Source organism: Protopterus annectens, chromosome 6.part1, assembly GCF_019279795.1.
Source record: "Protopterus annectens isolate FY-2018-M chromosome 6.part1, PAN1.0, whole genome shotgun sequence".
Taxonomy (NCBI): Eukaryota; Metazoa; Chordata; order Ceratodontiformes; family Protopteridae; genus Protopterus; species Protopterus annectens.
In genome coordinates, this window is record NC_056738.1 from 152,042,931 (window position 1) to 152,065,645 (window position 22,715).

A 22,715-nucleotide genomic window follows, 5' to 3' on the forward strand; every position below is an offset into this window, starting at 1 on the left:
TTCAATGTGTTTCTACTTTTTAATGCAATTTCTGGTACCTCAGCCTTTCTCCTTCAAAGGATAAAACACCATAGAAACAACCACTTTTTATACAGGTGGAAAAGGAACAGCAATGGGGGCTTCATATGCCCTACATATGCCATTTTATATATGGGTTATTTTGAGAGAAGGTTTATCTATAATTCTGAATTTTATAAAAATCATGTGGTGATGTTTAAACGTTACATAGATGATCTATTTTTTGTGCAAAGGTAATTCTGAAGAATTGGATTTGTTTCTCTCTGAATGAGCGTAGTTTGAAGTTTTCTATCTTGAAAGGTGGGTCCTCCATTCAGTTCTTGGATGTGGATTTTATGTAAATTCTAGAAATTAAATTCAGTTCAAACCCTTTAGGAAATCTACTTCAGTGAATAACTTTTTACATGTAGATAGTATGTACCCCCCATTTGTTAAACTCTCTTCCCCTGGGTGAGTTTAAGTGCATTTCTCGTAATACTTTGGAAAAAAGTTGGAGAATATAGTTTTTGTTGAAACAAAAGAAAGGCTTATGGAAAGGGGATAGAAGGGAAAGGATCTTGATCAGGCTCTTGCAGAAATTGTAGAAGGTAAAAGTATGGTGAAAATGTTAGGATGAGGAAGGACAGTGTTGGAAAAATTACTTCTGAATGTGATGGGGTTAGAGGAAGAGATTTGCATTTTGTTACAAGATATTTTGTGTTTTCAGAAGTAATGAGAAAGGCAATTCTTGACTTGTGGTATATTGTGTATGAAGATGACATTTTGGGTTTTTTGTTTCTGAAATTTGTTAAGTTTTCCTATGGATGTTATGCCAATTTAAAAGAATTGTTAAATATGGCTCTTACTAGTGTTCCCCAGGAGTCTGCTGGTGTGTTTGTTTGTGGTCACTGTATTTTACTTCAGGAAGTGTTCCCAGGTCAGTGGAAGTGGGGTGCAAAGACCCATATGAAACATTTTTTTGATTTGCTTTTGGTAATCACACATGTAAATCTATTGGTTTACATTTGCAACTATTATTTTCAAGGATTTTAGTGGCAATTAAAAGTAATTACCAATAAGCTTGTTCAAAGGTTTGCGTTTATATCAAACTCACAAGTAATTATTCATTACAAATTCATATACATATATATATACACGCACAAATATATAAAATATATAATATATAAACAAATATGTTTATGTATCTATATTTCTCTCTCTCTCTCTCTCTCAATATATATATATATATATATGCATATATAAGGTTCCCCTTCAAAACATCTAAAACTCATAACATCTAAAATCAAAACATCGAGACCGTAACATTTAAAATCCATAACATCTAAAACTCATAATATTGAATTTTATAACATCTAAAATGTATAATATGTAATAGTGTATCATCAAGCATGTAAATGTTATAGTTTAATCTGTTAATCTTGTGGTATCACTATGAGATGCTGTAGTTTTTATTTCTATAGTTATTATTTATACAGTGCAAGAATTTATACTATTTATATAGTGTTTATTTTGCCACTCTGTATGTGTTTTTTAGGTCATACAGGTAAGTGATATAGACATTATGTGTACATTCTTTATGGTGATCGTGATACAATGGAGTTAGGAAATTAACTTTTTCCCACTGTGGTGCGATCTTGGAGTTGGTATATTTAATTTCCGGGGGGGGGTGCAGGGGGCATGCCCCCCTGCAGAAATGTAGTAAAAAGTGTGTTTGTTAGTTTGGTGCCATTATATGTGGAGGGGATGTTATTTTCATGTGATTTGTAGTGTTCGATGTTATGAAATTCAATGTTATGGTTTTTAGATGTTATGGTTTCGATGTTATGATTTTAGATGTTATAGGTTTTAGATGTTTTGAAGGGGAACTATATATATATATATATATATATATATATATATATATATATATATATATATATATATACACTCACACACACACACATATATATATATATATATATATATATATATATACATACACATATATATATATATATATATATATAGGTCCATATCAGATTATTGAAGTTTCAGAACTTCAAAAGTCACATGGACCATATGATCAAAGTTTTGAAACTTCGAACGTTTTGAATGGAGATTTCGGTACAGCACAGAAAGGGCAATTTACCATTTTCTACAATATAGTGCAATCTTGGAGTTGGTATATTTAATTAGCGGGGGGGATGTGAGGAGCGGGGGGGGGGCTTGCTCCCTGCAAAAATGTTAAAAATAGAAATTTTTTGTTTATTTATTTATTTATTTATTTTTTTAATGTTCAAAGTTCTGAAACTTTGATCATATGGTCTCGGCCATATGAATCCCAAAGTTTTGGAACTTTGATAATCTGACATAGATCCATATATATGGGTCTACTTCAAAATATCGAATTACCACTTCATCAAATCCCACATCATTGAGACAACATTGCCGAAACTGCACTACTTTGAACACCCGGAACATTGAAAACTTTCCATTGGAAAAGAACTACTTGGCCACCATGGTGAACTTTGCCCTTTCCTCACCATACTGCAATCTCAAAATTGGTATATTTAGTTAGGGGGGTGTAGGGGGCAAAGCTCCCCACATATGTGGGTATGATTTGCTTCTTTCTTTCTTTTATGTTATGTTGAGTTAGTGGTTTTCCCGTGGTTAGTTTTCATTGATCATCTCGATGATGTGGAATTCAATGAAGTGGTAGTTTGATGCTTTGATGTAGACCTATATAGAAACACACATACATACATACATAAACACACACACTTATACACATATGTAATTACAGTTGCCTTGATTGACATGCATAAGTGAGCAGCTGAATGAAGCGAGAGAAAAACCTGTTTGTGTGAACGCTATGTTTTGTGAGTTCTGGTTGGTCGACAAAGTTAAGTCGTGGGATAGGGAGTTTGTATGCAAGTGTATGTGCTTTAGGATTAGGGTAAGGGTTAGGTGAGGGGATAGATTTAGTGTGTGTGAGTGTGGTCAGTGTAGGCAACAGATTTAGTGTGTGTGGGGGTATAATTCTTAGGGGTTAGATGTAGAGTGTGAGTGTGTGTGTGTGTGTGTGTGTGTGTGTGTGTGTTTTAAGTGTGCATGTGTGTATGCATGCGCACATACTGAGTATCTACAATGTCTTGTATAGTGACAGTCTTATGGAAAGGGTTTTTATTAAGGTAAGCAGCACATTACAATTAGGGGTAGAGGTATGGTTAGGGTTAGGACAATAATGTGGAGCAGGAGAGTGAAACTCTGCCTCCCCCAAAAAAAGTATAAAAACAAGGTCACTTTCAAACTCCTTGCAAATCTCATCCTCCTTGCTTAACTAAATCAAAACATTCTGGAAAGAAGTTAATGATCCAAACAAATGTAAAACAAACATGCCTATTCACTCAGTCACCATCACCACTACAGAAGCCTAGTTGCTGACTATAACATCCTTGGTAAATTTTCCATTTTTTCATTCAATTTTAAGCATTTCTAATGCAGCTAACATCCCTCATACCTATCCAACTCAAACATTGCTTTCTCCCTTACGCATTACTTTTACTTTTCAATAATGAACATTACTTAATAGAAGATCTCAAAGACAAATATCTTGCTAAAGGACAGAAAGGCCTGACTACTTTCAACCTTGGTTTATTAAATTAGTAAGGACAAAATTATCATCCACACCTTCACATTTATAATGTAATGATCACACACAATATTTTCCAGATATATGTAAATCTGCTGTCATCTACCCCCTACTTAAAATCTCCACATACAAATCACCCTCACATTTTAGATCTACCTATTTTTACTTACCTTAAAGATAATCACTGAAAGCTTGTTTATAGCCAAGTAACTGCACCCCCCCCCCAAAAAAAATATGAACTCTTCCCATGGTATCAGTATGGATTCTGGGTTTGTAAAAGTAACACAACTGCCCTATGGAACTTTACTGGCAATATCCTCCTCAACATAGATAAAGACAACTTCACTAGGGCTATTCTTATTTTTCTGACAAGGACTTTGACGTACCTGACCATTACTTTCAAACAACCACCCTTTCTATCCTCAGTAACACATCATCTTAATGATTCATGTATTTTTAGTTAATTCCTTCTATGTAAAAATTGGTCTTTTCCCATAAACTGCCACCATCCATCAACTTGTCACACAATGTTCACAATGTTCAGTCTTATCTCTTGGTTCTTGTCACTTTTCTTAAACAGGCTTCCTGCTGACCTACTAAAACTCTAAATTGTCTTGTGCATTCCACCTCTCCAAACTGGGACATCAAGACCCAAAAGAATCAACCCTTTCTTTAATAACTCTAGGATGTGGTCTAGATATCATGCTTTGCAAACCAAGGGCAAAATTAACAAATTGATTTTTTTGGGGCACTCATCTGACTTCCTACCCCTGATGACTGCTCAGGAACCAGAAAAGAGACCCTTCTCTCTTAGACTTAACCCCACTCAAAACACTTTATTTCAAAACAATTTCATCTCCCTTCAAACAATAGGAAATTATACCTGACATTCTGTCAGCCACTCTTCCACAACTGACCACTACAGCACAGTTCTGTTCAAGGCCAAATTGCCCTTGTTAAACACAGTGCTGATGACCTGTTTGCTTTGTTACTTTCTAAATTCATGTTCTGTTTGCCATTCCTTGCTTTGAGATCTTCATTTAGATTTTCCAATTTCTGCTTACACTCTCACTGAAAGGAACACTTACCCTTAGATTACCGCTCAACAAACTACATTCTAGTGATTAAAGCTTGTTGGTCATGTGCTAAAATTATGAGACCCTCTCCTTTCAGCTATTAAATCCCTATCCCACTACAGAATATTGTAGTCTAAATTAACAGCATTTCTGAATGATAAATCCCTAGGATATTGCTCCAATCACATTTCGGTTAAAGTAACTTACATTTGACCCCCTTGTTTTTCCACTTTAAGAACTTCATTAACCTATTACTTCACGACAAACTACACAAACTTCTCATGCTTTAGTACTGTGTGTTTGCTCTCAGGATTTCTATTCCACATGAAAAGAGTCATGTAAAGTAACCAATACTTTGTACTATTGTGTGCAAATTTCCTGATATAGGTTTCACTACTAGCTCACTACATTTACATTCAAGTTATACAACTTGTATAATGAACATTAGATTTCAGAGTCTGGTGTGAACTAGCTTCTCTTATATGGATGTACTTATTGTGATGTGCATTTGCACTTTGCACCTGGGCAATGCCTGAAATTGGTCCTTTGGGATCTTCATATCTGCAGCTAACAAATTTAAAATAAAACTACTAGAATCAAGCAGAGTTTGCATCAAAAATGCTAGCCAGATGTGAATAACTTCCAAAAAAATGTCAAGCAAGAAATAAAATGTAATGTAGCAATATGTTTAGGAATGTTCCATGTTATCAGACAAATTAATTCCAAACTACAATCAGTATAACAAAAGCCCTTCTATGAAATTAGCAATTCGTCCAAAATGGTAATCAGACTTAGAACAGATTCAAATAATGAACTTGCCAGAATAGAGTATTCACTATTCTACGCATCTTTATAAACACAGGCTTTCCAGCACTCAGTGACTTATTCAACTGTAGTTAAGGAATAAGATAACATAACCCATATTAAGTTATAATTTAATCAAATTTAATAAGTAATATCTCAACACTGCACTCTATGATAATGTGTAGGTCTTCCAAGCTATGTGAAAATTTCTGGAACATATCCTCAAAATATACTTCTGTTGCTGCTCTGGTGGTATAGAGAGATAAAACTCAACTATGACCAGTCAACCAGGGTTTGATTAGCAGCTCATGTGACTGATAGATTAGCAGGAAGGCATGGGTTTGCCTGTCCCGTGTGGGAAGTCACTCACTGCTGATGCTCCCTTAGGGAGGAGTTGTCCAATGTTCCAAATACAGCCAGAAAACATGAAAGAAGGCAACCTTAAGTGTGCTTTAGGTTTGAAATTAGGCAGCATTATCCCATACACAGCCAAGGAGAATCTTGTACTACGAACACATCGGAGCAGAAATATCTCTACTGTTAGGAATGCAAGATTATTTTTACACTCGATAACTGTGTTACATGCATTAATATATGAGTGAGTCATAAGCCAAATTTCAAAAGTCTTGTCTTGAGGCTACAACACAGTTTTGGTAGTCTAAACACACCTTATCTTTTGATCTACACACAGAAACACAAATGTCAAGCTCACTTGTACAAAGCTCCAGTTTAAGAAGAGGGAGTAAGTTTCATATTTTGTCATAATTTAAGAACCTCATTTTCCAGAAACATCCAAGGATTAAGTGTTACAAACAACTATATAATGGCCATTGCCTATACTTTTTATTAAACAACATGAGAGCAATTAAATAATCAGTGTGTGCTTCACCCGCTAGAATACCAGTTTCATGCATACTTATTAGTTATGCCATCCAGAAGGCACTGAGGAGTCTATCTGAATTTCTTAATTGCTCCTGAGAACTGGCTGGGTTGTTGACTTGTTCCAAGTCACACAGCAGGCAAATGCAGGCTGAAGGAATCAAACCCAGACCTATAGGAAGCAACTTATTACCTTAATCCTCTGCTCTGATTGAAAGAGTATATTGAACAGAATGCATCAGTTTACGTGCAGGTAGTATTTTGTTAGATTACTCTACATTCTTGCATTATGTTGGCTGTATTCAAGGTCAAAGCATCAAACATTTCAAAATGTAATATTAAGACTTCAGCACTTTGATAATAAAAAATTGACTTAAAAAAAAAACAAAAAAAAACTTGCCTGCTAATATTGTAGGCCACGACATTATACCATTGACAATGACAAATGTGGATCACCTTGAAAAATGCTACGCAGACAACAAAAGTTACTGTGCCTAATCAATTACGAAATTATTTTCCAGCAACAGCCTGTGGCCTCAAATGACCAGATCTTTTAAAGCATCTCCAGACAAACCTGAGAATGTAACAATGACAAAATGGTTTCATTTGTTAAAACTTAACCAGGCCAGTGAAGACCTTTCACTGTAACGTTCCATCTTGTATCTTCTGAAGGTGGGAATCTTATTTATATATTTTTGTAAACTTCAGGAAGTAAAACATTATCGGTTATGAAAGACAGCTCTGTACTCCTTGGCAGTGTCATACGAGGACAGCACATATGTGTATGAACATTTTATGCATCACATTATATCTACCTATACATAGTTGCAACAGGCATAACTGGTGCAAAAATGAAATATTTACAAATACTAAACCTGACCCTTGTTATTGCGCAGATGACATTAACCAAAGTCATGTGATGGGATAGCCAGAGAATACAAGATTCAAAACAGTAAAATCATGCTTCTGAGCTCAGAAGAGTACATTCAAAAGGTCAGTGTGCACACTGTGGTTTAGCATATTGTATTCAGCTGTAATTTTAAAAGGACAAAAATTACATTATGCTGATGATACTGCCTGCAGGAACAGCATGCATCTAGAAGCCTAAATATCCACCACAAAACCAAATAAAATGTTGTTCCAGACCTGATGTCAAGCTAAGGAAAACGGATTTAAAATTTTTATGTAGTTTTTTCCCCCTTTCTTTATTTCCTACTACTAATACCTTTGGGTTGAAAATATGTGTAACCTTCTGATCTTTACTCTTGTAAATGTTGAAGAAGATAAAAGGAAGTGAAATGTATGAATCTGCTGTTTGAAATACAGGATATAACCTCTTGCTGTAGCTGCTCATACAATGTAATAACACTCTACTACAGAGACATAGCTGACCACTACAGTGAAATGATACCAGGCATTACAATGAAGACATCAAGAGATCCTGTGTAGCTAGTTCCAATTGTTTCTGGGCATAAGCTGTTGTCCTTTAGAGATAGGAGAACTGGTTTAATTACTAGTGCTGTGGGAAAGCAAATCCCTTAAAAGTAAAAAAAAAAAAAAAAAAAAAAAAAGCTGGTGGTTTTAAAATAAATTATGTAATGGTTTCAAGAAAGCACAGCTGAGGAGCTGCACTATATAATGATTTTTCTAGGTTGGACTGAGTGTCCATCATGCGAACATGCAAAACTATTTGCCTAAAGTTGTCAATGTATATATGAATGATTGTGAGTGTGCATGGATACATATGTATTCCTCCGAAAGATTTCACAGATATGCAGAGACCACCAATTATTATGACCACTCATGCCTTGCAAGTACCCTCCCACTCATGCTGCACCTTCTTTCTCCAAGAAGGCCATACCAGTCAATCCCAAAGTAGATTTGAGGCTATCTATCCAGTTATCCAGGTTATGTTTAAAGGAAGACAGCGAGTTGCAGGGGAAGTTTATTTCAGAGGTTTGGAATGTGATAGGTGACGAATCTGTCTCTCCACTGTGTTTTACTTATCTAATGATGAAAATTTATGTCCCTGGTTCTTAGACTGGGTTTATAATACTTTGCATTTTTTTTATTTTTAATACCTTCATTAAATTATCACTTAAGACATGGGCAAACATACATTTATATAAAAAAAACATTAACTTACTCTAGTTACATACATTTTACATCATGTATATTCTTTTGTATAACTATCATCAGTCCAACATTACATTAATTGTTCAATTCCTGCCTTCCCTTAAACCTCACTTCACCTCCAGAACATTAGTCTGCATGTATTGTTCCCACAATTTCCATTTATTTCTATGTAATTTACTCCTACACTTTTCAAAAGATCCCACTTCCAGTTATTTTATCTCTGCTACAATATTCAGTAGTTCAAATGCAGTTGGTTTAAACTTTGATTCCCATTTTCTACTAATTGTTTTTTGGCAGCCAGCAGAATTTAACTCAAGAAGGCCTTGCCAAATGTAGACAATTCAGATCCTGTGTCTCATCTTAAAAGAATCATTTCCTTAGTTACATCCATTTGCTCACCCAATATTTCTAACAGGGTACTCTAGGGAAATTTTAAAGTCTGCTAATTCATTACACTCCCAAGCCATATGTTCCCAGTTACCGCTTTCTTCCACATCACACCTCCAACATTTGCCATCTTCCCAAGGAAAAAATCTTTGGAGTGTGTTTGGACTATAAAATACCTATGCAAACACTTCCAAGTAGAAATCCTAAATCTTCTAGATTTTGTTGCATACTTCTAAGCCATACACATGTCTACCCATTGTTCTCTTGTAAGCTGCTTATCCAATCTTTCTTCCCAAACTTTTCTAACCTCCTCTGATTGATTCTTACAGTTATCATGCAATATTTTATATGTCCTACTAATTATTTCTTTTTTTAACAGCTGCTTCCACTCTGGATTCAACTAAAAATCTTCCAGAGCAGGGCTTTCACTTATGATTTCTCTGTCTCCTTCTATTTGCCTATAATCTGATATCAATCCCCGGCAGGGAATGCAGTCTCTAGCCTGCAGTCCTAATGTTTTCTTGTCCTCTTCCCATTCTATTACCTGTCCCTCTCTAGTTATTCGCTCCCAATATCTTGGTTCCTTTGCCATTTTTATCTAGTAAATTCCAGCCTCCTCTTGCCTATTCTTTGTACCCCTAAGTGCAGTATTCCCTATCGGCAAAATCTCCATTCTCACGTTGGATTAGTACTTAGAATACTTTCTGCCACTTTTTGAATACAATATTCCATATGGCTGTTATTTCCTTAAGGATCTGCATCCAAAATTCCACACACTCCTTATTTTGAGTTTCTCCCATTTCATAGTCATTATCATTACTTTCCACTTTCAATGATAGCATTCCGTTTGTGTTATATATATAAGAACCTTAATTGTGTAGCACTAAAATATCCCTTCAAATCAGATCATTCTAAATCAATTTGCTCCACTAGAAGGATCAACGTATCCCACTTGACCCTTGCTCTTTTTCTCTCCCAGATAAGTTCCTTCAACTCTTTATTAAATTGTTGTATAAAACTTCTCCTCTTGCTGATAAAAATATGCCTGGCCGGTATGTTAAATTAAAGGGACTAAAAACGCTTTTACTTTTTGTATCTTGCTATCAATGTTCATAAACAAGAGCTTCCAGTTTCTCAGTTTTTGAATTACATTTTCAGCCCATTCCAACCCATCTTTAGCTGCTATAACAGAAGCCTTTTTAATCCAAACTGAGTACTTCATGTTATCGTGCCCCCATAAATATGGGTATTGCTGAACCAATTCATGTGTAGGTACATAGTTTACAGCTATAGCCTTTGTTTATTCTTCATTAGTTTTATATCCTGAAAAAAAAACTGAAACTGTCTTAAAATGTTCTACAACACTGAGATGTCCTTTTTTAGGATTTTATCAAGTACAAAATAATATCATCTGCAAATAAAGCTATCTATTCCTGATTACCCTACCAAATACATCCTTGAGTCCCTTATTTTTTGCCACTAGTTCTACATATAACGCAAATAACAAAGGAGACAGAGGACGCCCATACCTGTTTTCTCTGTTCTGACACAACTTATCAGAGAGGAAACCTACCACTTTAATTCTTGCCTCCAATTCCTCATATATTCTCCTAATTAACCTTATTATTCAATCAGAGAATGCAAATGCTTCCAATGCCCTACTCATAAAATCCCAGCTTACTTTGTCAAATGCTTCTGCTGCATCAAGACCCACCAACAACAACAGCACTTTCTTTAATTCTGCTTTCCATTTGACTCATCATTTTTCTCTTAATGTTGCTGAATGTTTGCCTCCCCTTCACAAAACCTCACTGATCCATATTTATTAATTTTTGCAACACCTTTGCCATTCTTTCAACTGTTATAGACCAACAATTTATAATCATGATTTATTTAGAAATGGGTCTATATGAAGCTAGGTCTGATGGGCTTTTACCATCTTTAGGCATTGCAGACACCACTGCTTTCTTCCAGGATGTTGATGTCTCCCCTCCTTTTAAAATGCTGTTAAACAAAACCCTCCAGATCTTTATGACTTTCTTCCTCCTAGCTAACAAATTTCCACAGGAATACCATCTATTCCTGGAGATTTTCCTGTAGATTGATTATACGTCACCATTTTTATCACATCTCCTCCTGTCTTGACTGGTAATTGTTGAGCCTCGTCTACCTCTAACCTTGACATCCATAAATGTTTCCATTTGCACTCTATTGCTTTCCACATTTCTCCGCTTTATACAAATGTTCTTACAATTTCAGAAATATATCTAATACCATTGCAAGATCTCTGGTTATTTTTCTAGTTACAGATTCTCTAAGGTTGGCAACAACCCCTTCTACTTTCTGTTGCCCAAGTCTTTCTGCCTCAAGATCAGGCAATTTATTGTTTAGACTACTCATATTGAGTAGGCCTTAATGAGATCTGATTTCAGGACTGATATCTAAGTTATCTTGCAATATGTACTGATTGGATTCTGAATGAAAAAGGCAGGGCAGCAGAGACTTTAGCCAGTATGCAGAAGCCTTGAAATGAGAGGCACAGGCCATAATTAGAGAAGTAAGCTGGGCTGCTGAACATGTTACACTAAGCTGATACACACTGGATCCCTCTTTGAATAATAGCAGCTATTTAAACAATTTGTATGTAATCAATAAATAGCGAAGCCTTGACATCTGGGTGAGTCTAACATCTGATACTGTGGTGACTGTGTAGAAGACATCTGTTTCTTAAAAACATCAGCCAACTTTTCAAAGGTCATCTTCACAACCAAAATCTCACCCTCTAGGAATCTTCACCCCTGATTAAGTATTTCAGACAGGAAGGGAGTAAGCAAAACAGATACTGTTTTTGCAGCTACAACTGATTCAGAAACAAGAAATAACCACTGCATTTGAGGCCTGATATCTAAAGAGGAGGATTTCCTTTCTTTTATTTTAAAAGCTTCCAAAGGTAGAGTATTCAACGCTTTCCAGTTTGCTTGACCCAATAAACATAAATTTGGCTTCTTCTCTCAAAGACTCTAGCAAAAATGTGGACTATAGGGAGTTAAAGGGAAGATAAGCAGGACTCACCTGTTGAATTGCTTGGACAAACCTTAACTTCAGCATCCAAAGGAAGAGGGTCCCAACTCAAAATAACAGGCCAGCTTCAATGAGCACTGAGCTGGTTTCATTAACTTTCATTTCTTAGAACTGAAAGGAAGACCTGTGATTGCCTTTCCCCTTTACTTAATTTTCTCAAATCTTTTAGAGAAGATACTGAAACAAATGGACTAACAGATGAACACATATCATACAATTTTCTACGCTTAAGTATTTTGCTTTCTATAGTCTTCTTAGTAAATGAACAGCAGTCAGTACCATTCATTTCATCATGCAAACACTACAAGTTCTGTGAATACCCTAATACCACTACAGACTTGTAGAGTCTTTCAGCTTCAAGAGTGTGCAACAGAAACATTCCCTGGAAATGCTATCAGGTTCAAAAGAATTAAAAAATGAATTTTGTACTTTTAGGATAACATAAAAAAATTGCTTTTCAGTGCTGAAGTAGTAGGCTACATATTGTAAATGAAATAACAAAACCTAGGGACATGTGCACGCACGTGCACAAACACATGAATTTGTTAAAATATCTTGTATATTACTGGTGTTATACAAATGATTTTTTACACAAAGGTAACGTCAATGAGGCTGATTTTTGTTGGGTTTTTAAATAAGACCATATCTGGTTTGAATTTTGAGATTAATAAACCTCATAATACCATTTTTTGGATATATGCAACAGTACAAGGTCTTGTATGAAGGCATTTCTATGATTAAGAGTTGTTGGAAATATCTGCCAATGATAGTATGCATCAGCATCTACATATAAAATATTGATTTATTACAGCAGAGGCGAAAACATCAGCGACTGGATGGTGCATAGCCATTTTTGACTATCTGCTACAATAGGTGACAAATTTGTAAAATAAGGGTACTTCCTCAAAAGGTTCATATAATGTCTGTGGTTAAAGATCATCTGCTTTTAAAAACATTAATGATGTGAAGTCCGATACAACTAGAAAGTTTAAGTTGAGATTATAGGAGCATATCAAATACATTATCAGTCAAAAGACTGAAACTCCAACAGTGCCACACTCTCCAGAAGTACATAAGCTACAGTACAGGAATAGGTAACAGAACCAGGAAGACAAAGACATATCCTTAAAAGACAATATATTGATGAAAGAAGGCATATATATGCTACAAAATTTGATGCTTTATATCCTGCTGATCTCAGTACAGAAGCCAGCTGGATAACTTTAACTGAGGTTACCAATGATTTTATTACTTATATGCTCTTATTGTTGGATTTTGTTCTTTAGATACTGTTTACTGCTGTCTGCAGTTATTTCTTGTTTTCTCTCTCTGTCTCTTTAAAATGATGCTTATAGTCTCAGAGTTCTTTAACGGTTTTATGCATACTAAATTACATGCTATTAACTGTCCTTGGCCTTTGTCATTTAATATGTTTTATATTTGTATTTTTTTATAAGTCAATATAAAAGATATGAGCTCTGTCTCTCAGAGACAGGTTGCCTTCTGATGACCCTAGTAAGAAAGTCCAAGGTGATAAACTTCTGAAAATGAATCACTAAAGACTGATGTCCACTTCTGCCTTAATTCCAGATAAAACACTTGACTCCTGAAACAATTTATTTATTTAGCAGGTTAGCTCGAAGGGTATGATGTTCCTTTTCAGTGGAGGCCTGAGAAGAAAACCTCCACACAACACAATTATAAAAGGTTACATTAATGCAAACACAGCTAACAGTTATCAGTTAATGGTCAGACAACAAAGACTGCATATCACAGAAATGAGTCGTCTTAACTATTAAGCCAAAAGTGAAAAGAAATAATATGTATCAAACATTAACAACCAAGTAGACCCATTACAGTACAGAAATGCCTTATTTGCACTGTTACAGATGTGGCTAAAGATCTTATATATTTACAAACAAGAGACAGTCGATATGTTTGAGAAGTCTATAGCGATTAAGCACTACTATACTACTATAGTACAGGGTAAAATATTCAAAGTGTCTTCTAGGTTTAGGCTTGTATACATGCAGTGTTTAGAGATGAATGGCGCAGTTGTTATAGGTGGAGTAAGAATGATGCCAGGAAGAGTTGATGGAGTACAGAAGAATGGCAGTAAGGAGCTGCAGGGCTACTGAGATGAAAGACCGTACAGAGCATAGTGAATCAGATTATATGAGGCATAGTGAATCAGATTATATGAGGCATAGTGAATCAGATTATATGAGGTGTTGGAGAGAGATGGTTTAACACGTGGTAAGTGAAAAGGTATTGGAGGAGCTTTTAGGTAATGAGTTGGTATCCAGAAGAGGACACAAAGGATGTCAATAAGAATTGTTTTGTGTGGGTGGGGATACATGTCATTTGGAAGATGAGGTTTAGTTGGTGTTAATGAGTTGAGTTATTAATCTGGAGAGTGGCACAAACATGACTGTTTCTGTCAGATGTATTTTAAGATATTGGTATAGTGGTGAATAATGTTGCATTTACTAGTGCATTTATCTGACTTTTTGATGAAGTTGTGTATGGCAACTAATTCAGAGAAAGTTAGTGTATACAGTAGTTAAGTCCATTGGAGTTGTTTTGGAGTTAAACAGAAGTCTGTTCTGTATGGAGTATTAGCAGTAAATGTTGCCACATTATTGTAGCATTGTTTGAACAGGTATAATTGGATGATTGGGTATTTAAAAAATGGGACCACCATAAAGAAGGGATGGGAGCAGGCATGTTGTGACAATAGTTTTCCTAGCGTCATTTGTAGGGTAGGTCTTTATCCTAAAGAAGGCACTAAATTTTAGATTTTTTTTTTTACTCCTTGTTTTTACATGAAAGCCAAATTTCATATTTTCAACAATAATGATCTATAGAAGTTTCTGGGGGGGGGGGGGTCATTAGATCAATTTTGGTACAGCTGGAAAAGATTCCATTGAAGAGATTCTTCTGGTAAGAGAATTGTTTAAGGGTAAGGCTAGCCTGAGGTTTGGGAGCAGCTGTGAATTATGGTAGCAATGTTTAATAGGTAGTACAGATTCTTCTATGTGTTGCAGTTTTTCTAGGCTCTTAGCAAAGCAGATTAGGGCTGATTTATCTGTATACTGGAAGATGGCAGCATGTTTACTTACAGTATGAAAGTTGTTTATAAATATGTTAAATAGGATTGGGCCGAGAACAGACTCTTGGGATATATGCACTGCTACAGTTACAAAGCAGATGTCTCACTGGAATTTCATGGCCTATTGTCTGCCAGTGAGATAGCAGTTAAACCAGGAGAGGGCTGCTGGCACTAGTCCTACAGAATATAGCCTATTTAGCAGACATTGGAGGGATACAGTATTGAAGGCCAAAGAGTACTGCAAATATGAGTTTGGCTTAATTTCTGATTTGGTTGATGAAGGTGGTTAAGGAGGACAAACATAGTACTGTGATGTGCACAGAATCCACGCTACGTGGGACAATCTTATCAGACGGAAACTTAAGTAGTTGGTTTTGGATACATTCTTCTAATACTTAAGTACTTTAGAAAAAGGTGACATAATAGGAATGGCTTGGCTGTAATTGGGCATATCTGTGGAATTCCCACCTTTATGCAGAGGCAATAAGATTTTTTTCCCCAGAATACTGGGGCCAAGCTTTCCTTAACTGAATGGATAATTAGTATGGTGGGGGATGTTCTCCCACTGTTTCTCTGTAAGGTGCCCTTCCAGTGTTCCTTCTCATTCATTTCTAACATCTTCCAATTGATTCTTACAGTTATCATGCAATATTGTATACACTCTACAAATTATCTCTCTAAGGGCAGCTTCTGTTGTAGACTCAACTTAAATCGCAACCAGACTTAGTCTTTCACTTTGCATTCCCCTATTGTCTGTTATTAGTTCCTGGAAGAGAAGGCACTCTCTCTAACCTGCAGTCTAAACTTCTGTTTGGTCTCATCCCACTCTGTTACCCTTCCTTCCATAGTTATCTTTTTCCAATACCATGGTTTCTTTGTTAACTGCCCCCAATAAATTCACGCCTCTCCTTTACTGTTTTCTACACGCCTACTTGCAGTCGTTCCTTTTGGTAAAATCTCCTTTCTTCACTCCTTCACTGTTTTCTACACGCCTACTTGCAGTCGTTCCTTTTGGTAAAATCTCCTTTCTTCACTCCTTTACTGTTTTCTACACGCCTACTTGCAGTCGTTCCTTTTGGTAAAATCTCCTTTCTTCACTCCTTTACTGTTTTCTACACGCCTACTTGCAGTCGTTCCTTTTGGTAAAATCTCCTTTCTTCACTCCTTTACTATTTTCTACACGCCTACTTGCAGTCGTTCCTTTTGGTAAAATCTCCTTTCTTCACTCCTTTACTGTTTTCTACATGCCTACTTGCAGTCATTCCTTTTGGTAAAATCTCCTTTCTTCACTCCTTTACTCTTTTCTACACGCCTACTTGCAGTCGTTCCTTTTGGTAAAATCTCCTTTCTTCACTCCTTTACTGTTTTCTACACGCCTACTTGCAGTCGTTCCTTTTGGTAAAATCTCCTTTCTTCTCTCCTTTACTGTTTTCTACACGCCTACTTGCAGTCATTCCTTTTGGTAAAATCTCCCACGCCTACTTGCAGTTGTTCCTCTTGGTAAAATCTCCTTTCTTCACTCCTTTACTGTTTTCTACACGCCTACTTGCAGTCGTTCCTTTTGGTAAAATCTCCCACGCCTACTTGCAGTCGTTCCTTTTGGTAAAATCTCCTTTCTTCACTCCTTTACTGTTTTCTACACGCCTACTTGCAGTCGTTCCTTTTGGTAAAATCTCCTTTCTTCACTCCTTTACTGTTTTCTACACGCCTACTTGCAGTCGTTCCTTTTGGTAAAATCTCCTTTCTTCACTCCTTTACTGTTTTCTACACGCCTACTTGCAGTCGTTCCTTTTGGTAAAATCTCCCACGCCTACTTGCAGTCGTTCCTTTTGGTAAAATCTCCTTTCTTCACTCCTTTACTGTTTTCTACACGCCTACTTGCAGTCGTTCCTTTTGGTAAAATCTCCCACGCCTACTTGCAGTCATTCCTTTTGGTAAAATCTCCTTTCTTCACTCCTTTACTGTTTTCTACGCCTACTTGCAGTCGTTCCTTTTGGTAAAATCTCCTTTCTTCACTCCTTTACTGTTTTCTACGCCTACTTGCAGTCGTTCCTTTTGGTAAAATCTCCTTTCTTCACTCCTTTACTGTTTTCTACACGCCTACTTGCAGTCGTTCCTTTTGGTAAAATCTCCCATGCCTACTTGCAGTCGTTCCTTTTGGTAAAATCTCCTTTCTTCAGTCCTTTACTGTTTTCTACACGCCTACTTGCAGTCGTTCCTTTTGGTAAAATCTCCCACGCCTACTTGCAGTCGTTCCTTTTGGTAAAATCTCCTTTCTTCACTCCTTTACTGTTTTCTACGCCTACTTGCAGTCGTTCCTTTTGGTAAAATCTCCCACGCCTACTTGCAGTCGTTCCTTTTGGTAAAATCTCCTTTCTTCAGTCCTTTACTGTTTTCTACACGCCTACTTGCAGTCGTTCCTTTGGTAAAATCTCCCACGCCTACTTGCAGTCGTTCCTTTTGGTAAAATCTCCTTTCTTCACTCCTTTACTGTTTTCTACACGCCTACTTGCAGTCGTTCCTTTTGGTAAAATCTCCCACGCCTACTTGCAGTCGTTCCTTTTGGTAAAATCTCCTTTCTTCACTCCTTTACTGTTTTCTACACGCCTACTTGCACTCGTTCCTTTTGGTAAAATCTCCTTTCTTCACTCCTTTACTGTTTTCTACATGCCTACTTGCAGTCGTTCCTTTTGGTAAAATCTCCTTTCTAGACTCCTTTACTGTTTTCTACACGCCTACTTGCACTCGTTCCTTTTGGTAAAATCTCCTTTCTTCACTCCTTTACTGTTTTCTACACGCCTACTTGCAGTCGTTCCTTTTGGTAAAATCTCCTTTCTTCACTCCTTTACTGTTTTCTACACGCCTACTTGCAGTCGTTCCTTTTGGTAAAATCTCCTTTCTTCTCTCCTTTACTGTTTTCTACACGCCTACTTGCAGTCGTTCCTTTTGGTAAAATCTCCTTTCTTCACTCCTTTACTGTTTTCTACATGCCTACTTGCAGTCGTTCCTTTTGGTAAAATCTCCCACGCCTACTTGCAGTCGTTCCTTTTGGTAAAATCTCCTTTCTTCACTCCTTTACTGTTTTCTACATGCCTACTTGCAGTCGTTCCTTTTGGTAAAATCTCCTTTCTTCACTCCTTTACTGTTTTCTACACGCCTACTTGCACTCGTTCCTTTTGGTAAAATCTCCTTTCTTCACTCCTTTACTGTTTTCTACATGCCTACTTGCAGTCGTTCCTTTTGGTAAAATCTCCTTTCTTCACTCCTTTACTGTTTTCTACACGCCTACTTGCAGTCGTTCCTTTTGGTAAAATCTCCTTTCTTCACTCCTTTACTGTTTTCTACATGCCTACTTGCACTCGTTCCTTTCGGTAAAATCTCCTTTCTTCACTCCTTTACTGTTTTCTACACGCCTACTTGCACTCGTTCCTTTTGGTAAAATCTCCTTTCTTCACTCCTCTTCTGACTTTATTAGTACAATATTTCCTGCTACGTGATAAATGTTATATTATGAATGGCTGCTGTAAATATCCTTAAGGGACTGGATCCAAAATCCTATTCTCTCTCTCCTTGTTCCTTGACCCCCCCCCATTTCATCATCATTCTTTTCCACTAACCCACACTGCTCCAAATCTATCAGTTCTGGCCATAATGTAACCACTCTCTTAGCTACTTTAGACCTTTAGACATAAGCACATTATAATCATAGCTTAAAACTAAAATTGGTCTATTTGTCAACTATGAATCTCCACATACAATTCCAAGATTTAAAGCATGCAAAAGGGCAGTGATGTGTACAGACATACATCTATGTGTAAGGGTGGCCAGTTAATTCTCTCATAGCAAGCAGTGCAAATCAGGATTACACGCCTGTTTTCTAAATGCTGATTTCATAAAATGTATAAAATCAAAAAAGGATTTATTTTACATCTGTAGCCCGCAGTTTGCTACAGTTAAAAAAAAAAAAAAAAAAAAAAAAAAACATATTTTTAAACTAAAACATGAGTGCTGTAGCACTCCATACATGTAGGGTATAAACTGTAGCTGTACAGTTTAAAAGATTTTTTTTTATAAAATATGTTAAGAAGGATTGGGAGCAGGGCAAGGAAATGAGATCTAAATGGCTACGACAGGAGAGAAGGGAGCATGTGTCTTCCATGTGGCCACCTGGTTGGTATGCCAGTGAAAAGAACTTCCAGTCGTTTTTTGGCTGTTGAACAGAAGATGCTTGGGTGTGATCTTACTGTAATAAGTGAATCATTTACAGTGTAATGACTGGGTTACTACAGTGTTTTTTTTTTTCTTTTTACTCTTCACTTGAAGAGCTGAGGGGGTGGGTGCTGGTTGAACCAGCGACGCTTCTGCTTTCAAACATCTCAGCTCTACAGCTTCCATGATACAGCATAAACTCAGTGCTGACCCTTTTGAATCTGTATCATGGTACACTGGTACAGGACTCCTCTGCAGAAGAGAAATGTTCTGCAGAAAAAGTGTCTGCTACCACAGCGCCCAACTGAACTACTCTCATCCATGCATAACTTTCTACTCATCAGACCTTTTGTTGAAAAACTTGAGCTCTGCTTACACCATCTACAATTCCCAAGTTCCACCACTGCACGATCCACTCTCTGCAGTAGTGACCTCAACATTTCCCTACAAATGACATAACTTACTTAATTCTTGCTGGGAATTATTGCTAGCCACATTCATTGGTATATTTGTTGCTATTACAATTGCAGTGATTTCAAACAGGCAGAAATGCTCCTCTTCTAATCAAAGTGCAAGAAACAGACATTTTTACTCACCATAAAGGAAATACAACAAGCCTGGTAGAGATGAAAGCAGTTGCAAATACAAAAAACAGGACATCACATAGTCTGTGACACTTGGCATAGCTGGCCATTTTTGCAGACTGAAAAAAACAAAAACAAAAAGCGAAGATGAGCATGTGGTCTTTCTCAAAGAATTATGAATGCTTTACATTATAATGACATCTGAATAGGGTACACCTGAGTGAGGGTACCTGATTGAGGGATTTGTATTCAGTCCTTAGAACTAGCTCAGAAAGTAACACTATATACATACACTTGCAGCACCAGCACCGTTTTACACAGATTAGCAAAACACTTCTGAGCAGTATTACTTATCTCAATTTTAAGCAGAAGTCTATAAAATGTCAAATATTGCCACTTACCCAGTGCTTATAAATCCTTAATAAGCCTACCATTTCCTGATGACTTGTAAGTTGCCTCCATGGCAGACAGTGATGGAGCCTTGGCTGCATCCCAGAAGACCCAGGTTCAATTTGCAATCTATGAGATGAAGGAGCTGTCACAGAAAGATGGCAGTGAATATCCAAAGTTCTATGCCTGTCCCCCAGGAAAGAAGCATTCTAGATCACTCCACAACTGTCACCTTGCTGAAGCCTGAGGTACTGTAAGCACAAGGGACATTGGGGAAAAGGTATGATGTCTTTCACCTGCTTAGCAACACTATGAGATGCAGCAGGAGATTGGGAAGTGTATGGAAGCCTACCATCATCATCACAGGGATCAGCAGTTTGTCTGAAGGAGATGTCTACTACCACCATGTGCTGGGTGTTACGGCAAAAGTACCCCTATACATGTCAATAATGGCGTACTGTAGTTAGTGCTCATCCACATTAGCTATAAGAAGGAAGGGAGGGGGCAGTTGGTCAGCAGAGGGGCTAATAGTTAGCTCAATGAGGGATATGCTTAAAAAACAGTAACCTTCATCAAACAGCAACATCTCTTTGTAGCATACCTCTCAACTTCTTAGCACAATAAATCTGGGCAATGCCTAAAATAATGGGTAGATAAAGGCCCACAAATAGGGACAGACTTTAAATATCTCTGTTATAAACATAGGAAGCTGTTAGAACAGGATTTGTATTAACATGCATTTTATGAAGGACATGATGTCTGAGACTCAAACGTCTGTCATTGTTTAGTGGCTTCAATCCTCAGTGATTTGTCAAAGCCAAAAATTTTATGAGGAACACACTAAAAATAGGAGGCAAAAATTTGGACATTCTGCGAAAATCTGGACAGTTGTGAGATATGCTTTGTGGCCATGATACTATAGTCACCTAAATGACACAAAACATTAATTTTCTTGAATAGAATGTGGTTAACATCAACTACGGCAGCAATACAACAATGATTTCAACACTGCAGTTGCATTTCATTACTATTCGAAAATGAATAAACTGAATTAATAGCTGAACCTTTCTAAAATATGAAAATGGAAACTGTCATATTCAAAATTGTTGATGTATGAATACTAAACAAAGTCAAAGTGGAGATGGAATATCATATCTTTTTTTTGCAGAATTCTCCTTTCTTATTCTTTTTTTCCCTAATATCTTTATTAAATTTCCACATATGAGAAAGCCAATCTTGCATTTATATAAATGAAAAACATACAAAATGATATCACTTTAGTTGCAAATAGTTTACATCACAAACACCATTGAAACAACTGTAGTTCTAAATATTATAAATCACTTATAAACCTTCTAGTCATTGTCAGTTAAGGATTATATAGCTCATTCAAATCCTGCTTCTTAAACCTCGTTCCTGCTCTGCATATACTGTTCCTACAACTCCCTTTTTTTTCTATGTAGTTTGTTCTTCCTTTTTTAAAGATCCCAATTACAGTTGTTTTATCTCTGTTACTATATTCACTACTTCTAGTAAAGTTGGTCTAGACTTTGATTTATATTTTCTAGCAATTGCTTTTTTGGCAGCCACCATAATTAGACTCAGCAAGGCTTTACTATGTCTAAGCAATTCCAGTTCTGTAGTATAACTCAAAAAAAAATCATCTCCCCAGTCAGTCCAATCTGCCCATCCAGCATCGCCAACAGAGCGGCCCGCAGGGAATCCCAAAAGTCTGCCAGCTCATCACACCTCCAAAAAATATGTTCCCAGCTACCTCTTTCTTGCCCATCACAGCTCCAGCATTTGCTATCCACCTACGGAAAAATTCTTTGGAGTCTACTTGGGGTATAAACATACTTATGTAAACATTTCCATGCAAAGATCCTAAATTCTCTAGACTTTGTTGCAACAGAATATAATTTCTTATAACACACAGTGACCTTGCATTAAAGGGAAACTATCTTAGAACTAAAAAAAAACATGTTTATTTCACTGTATATTTGTTTTCTGAGCTATTCTAATGCCTCAATATCACTCCAAGTGCTTCTTTTATAATTTTAATGCGTTTCCCTCGAAATAGTGAATGATGGGGCCTGACTAGGTAATGAAATTTAGTTTTCGTGCCTTCATTCCATCTTCCCAGAATACATTTCAAGTCCTCTTTATATGAGCCATGCTACACATAAGGAAGTGGTGTTGTTTTCTCATGCCATTAAGATAGAAGACTGTGAAGCACTGCCATCTAACACACCTTCTGTTAAGAGAGCTCCTTCTATATTTCCCAGACTGAGTCTCAATTATTCCAGCAAAAGAAAATAGGTAAATAGCAGTCTTTTGCAAAGGGATTATTTTGTAGTTCTAAAATAACGGACAGACCTTCCCCCATACTGTCATGCTGAAGTGTGATA

At 36.7% G+C, this 22,715-nt stretch overlaps 1 protein-coding gene across 2 annotated transcripts in view; it reads right to left on the reverse strand.

The window, feature by feature from the left end:
• The window catches only part of CERS6 (ceramide synthase 6), a 1,480,586-nt gene that overhangs the window by 171,059 nt on the left and 1,286,812 nt on the right, over nucleotides 1-22,715 (reverse strand). For both annotated transcript variants that reach the window (XM_044075592.1, XM_044075593.1), the window contains exon 8: nucleotides 19,930-20,036. In XM_044075592.1, the coding sequence (XP_043931527.1) occupies nucleotides 19,930-20,036 (107 nt within the window). The remainder of the gene's footprint in view (nucleotides 1-19,929; nucleotides 20,037-22,715) is intronic.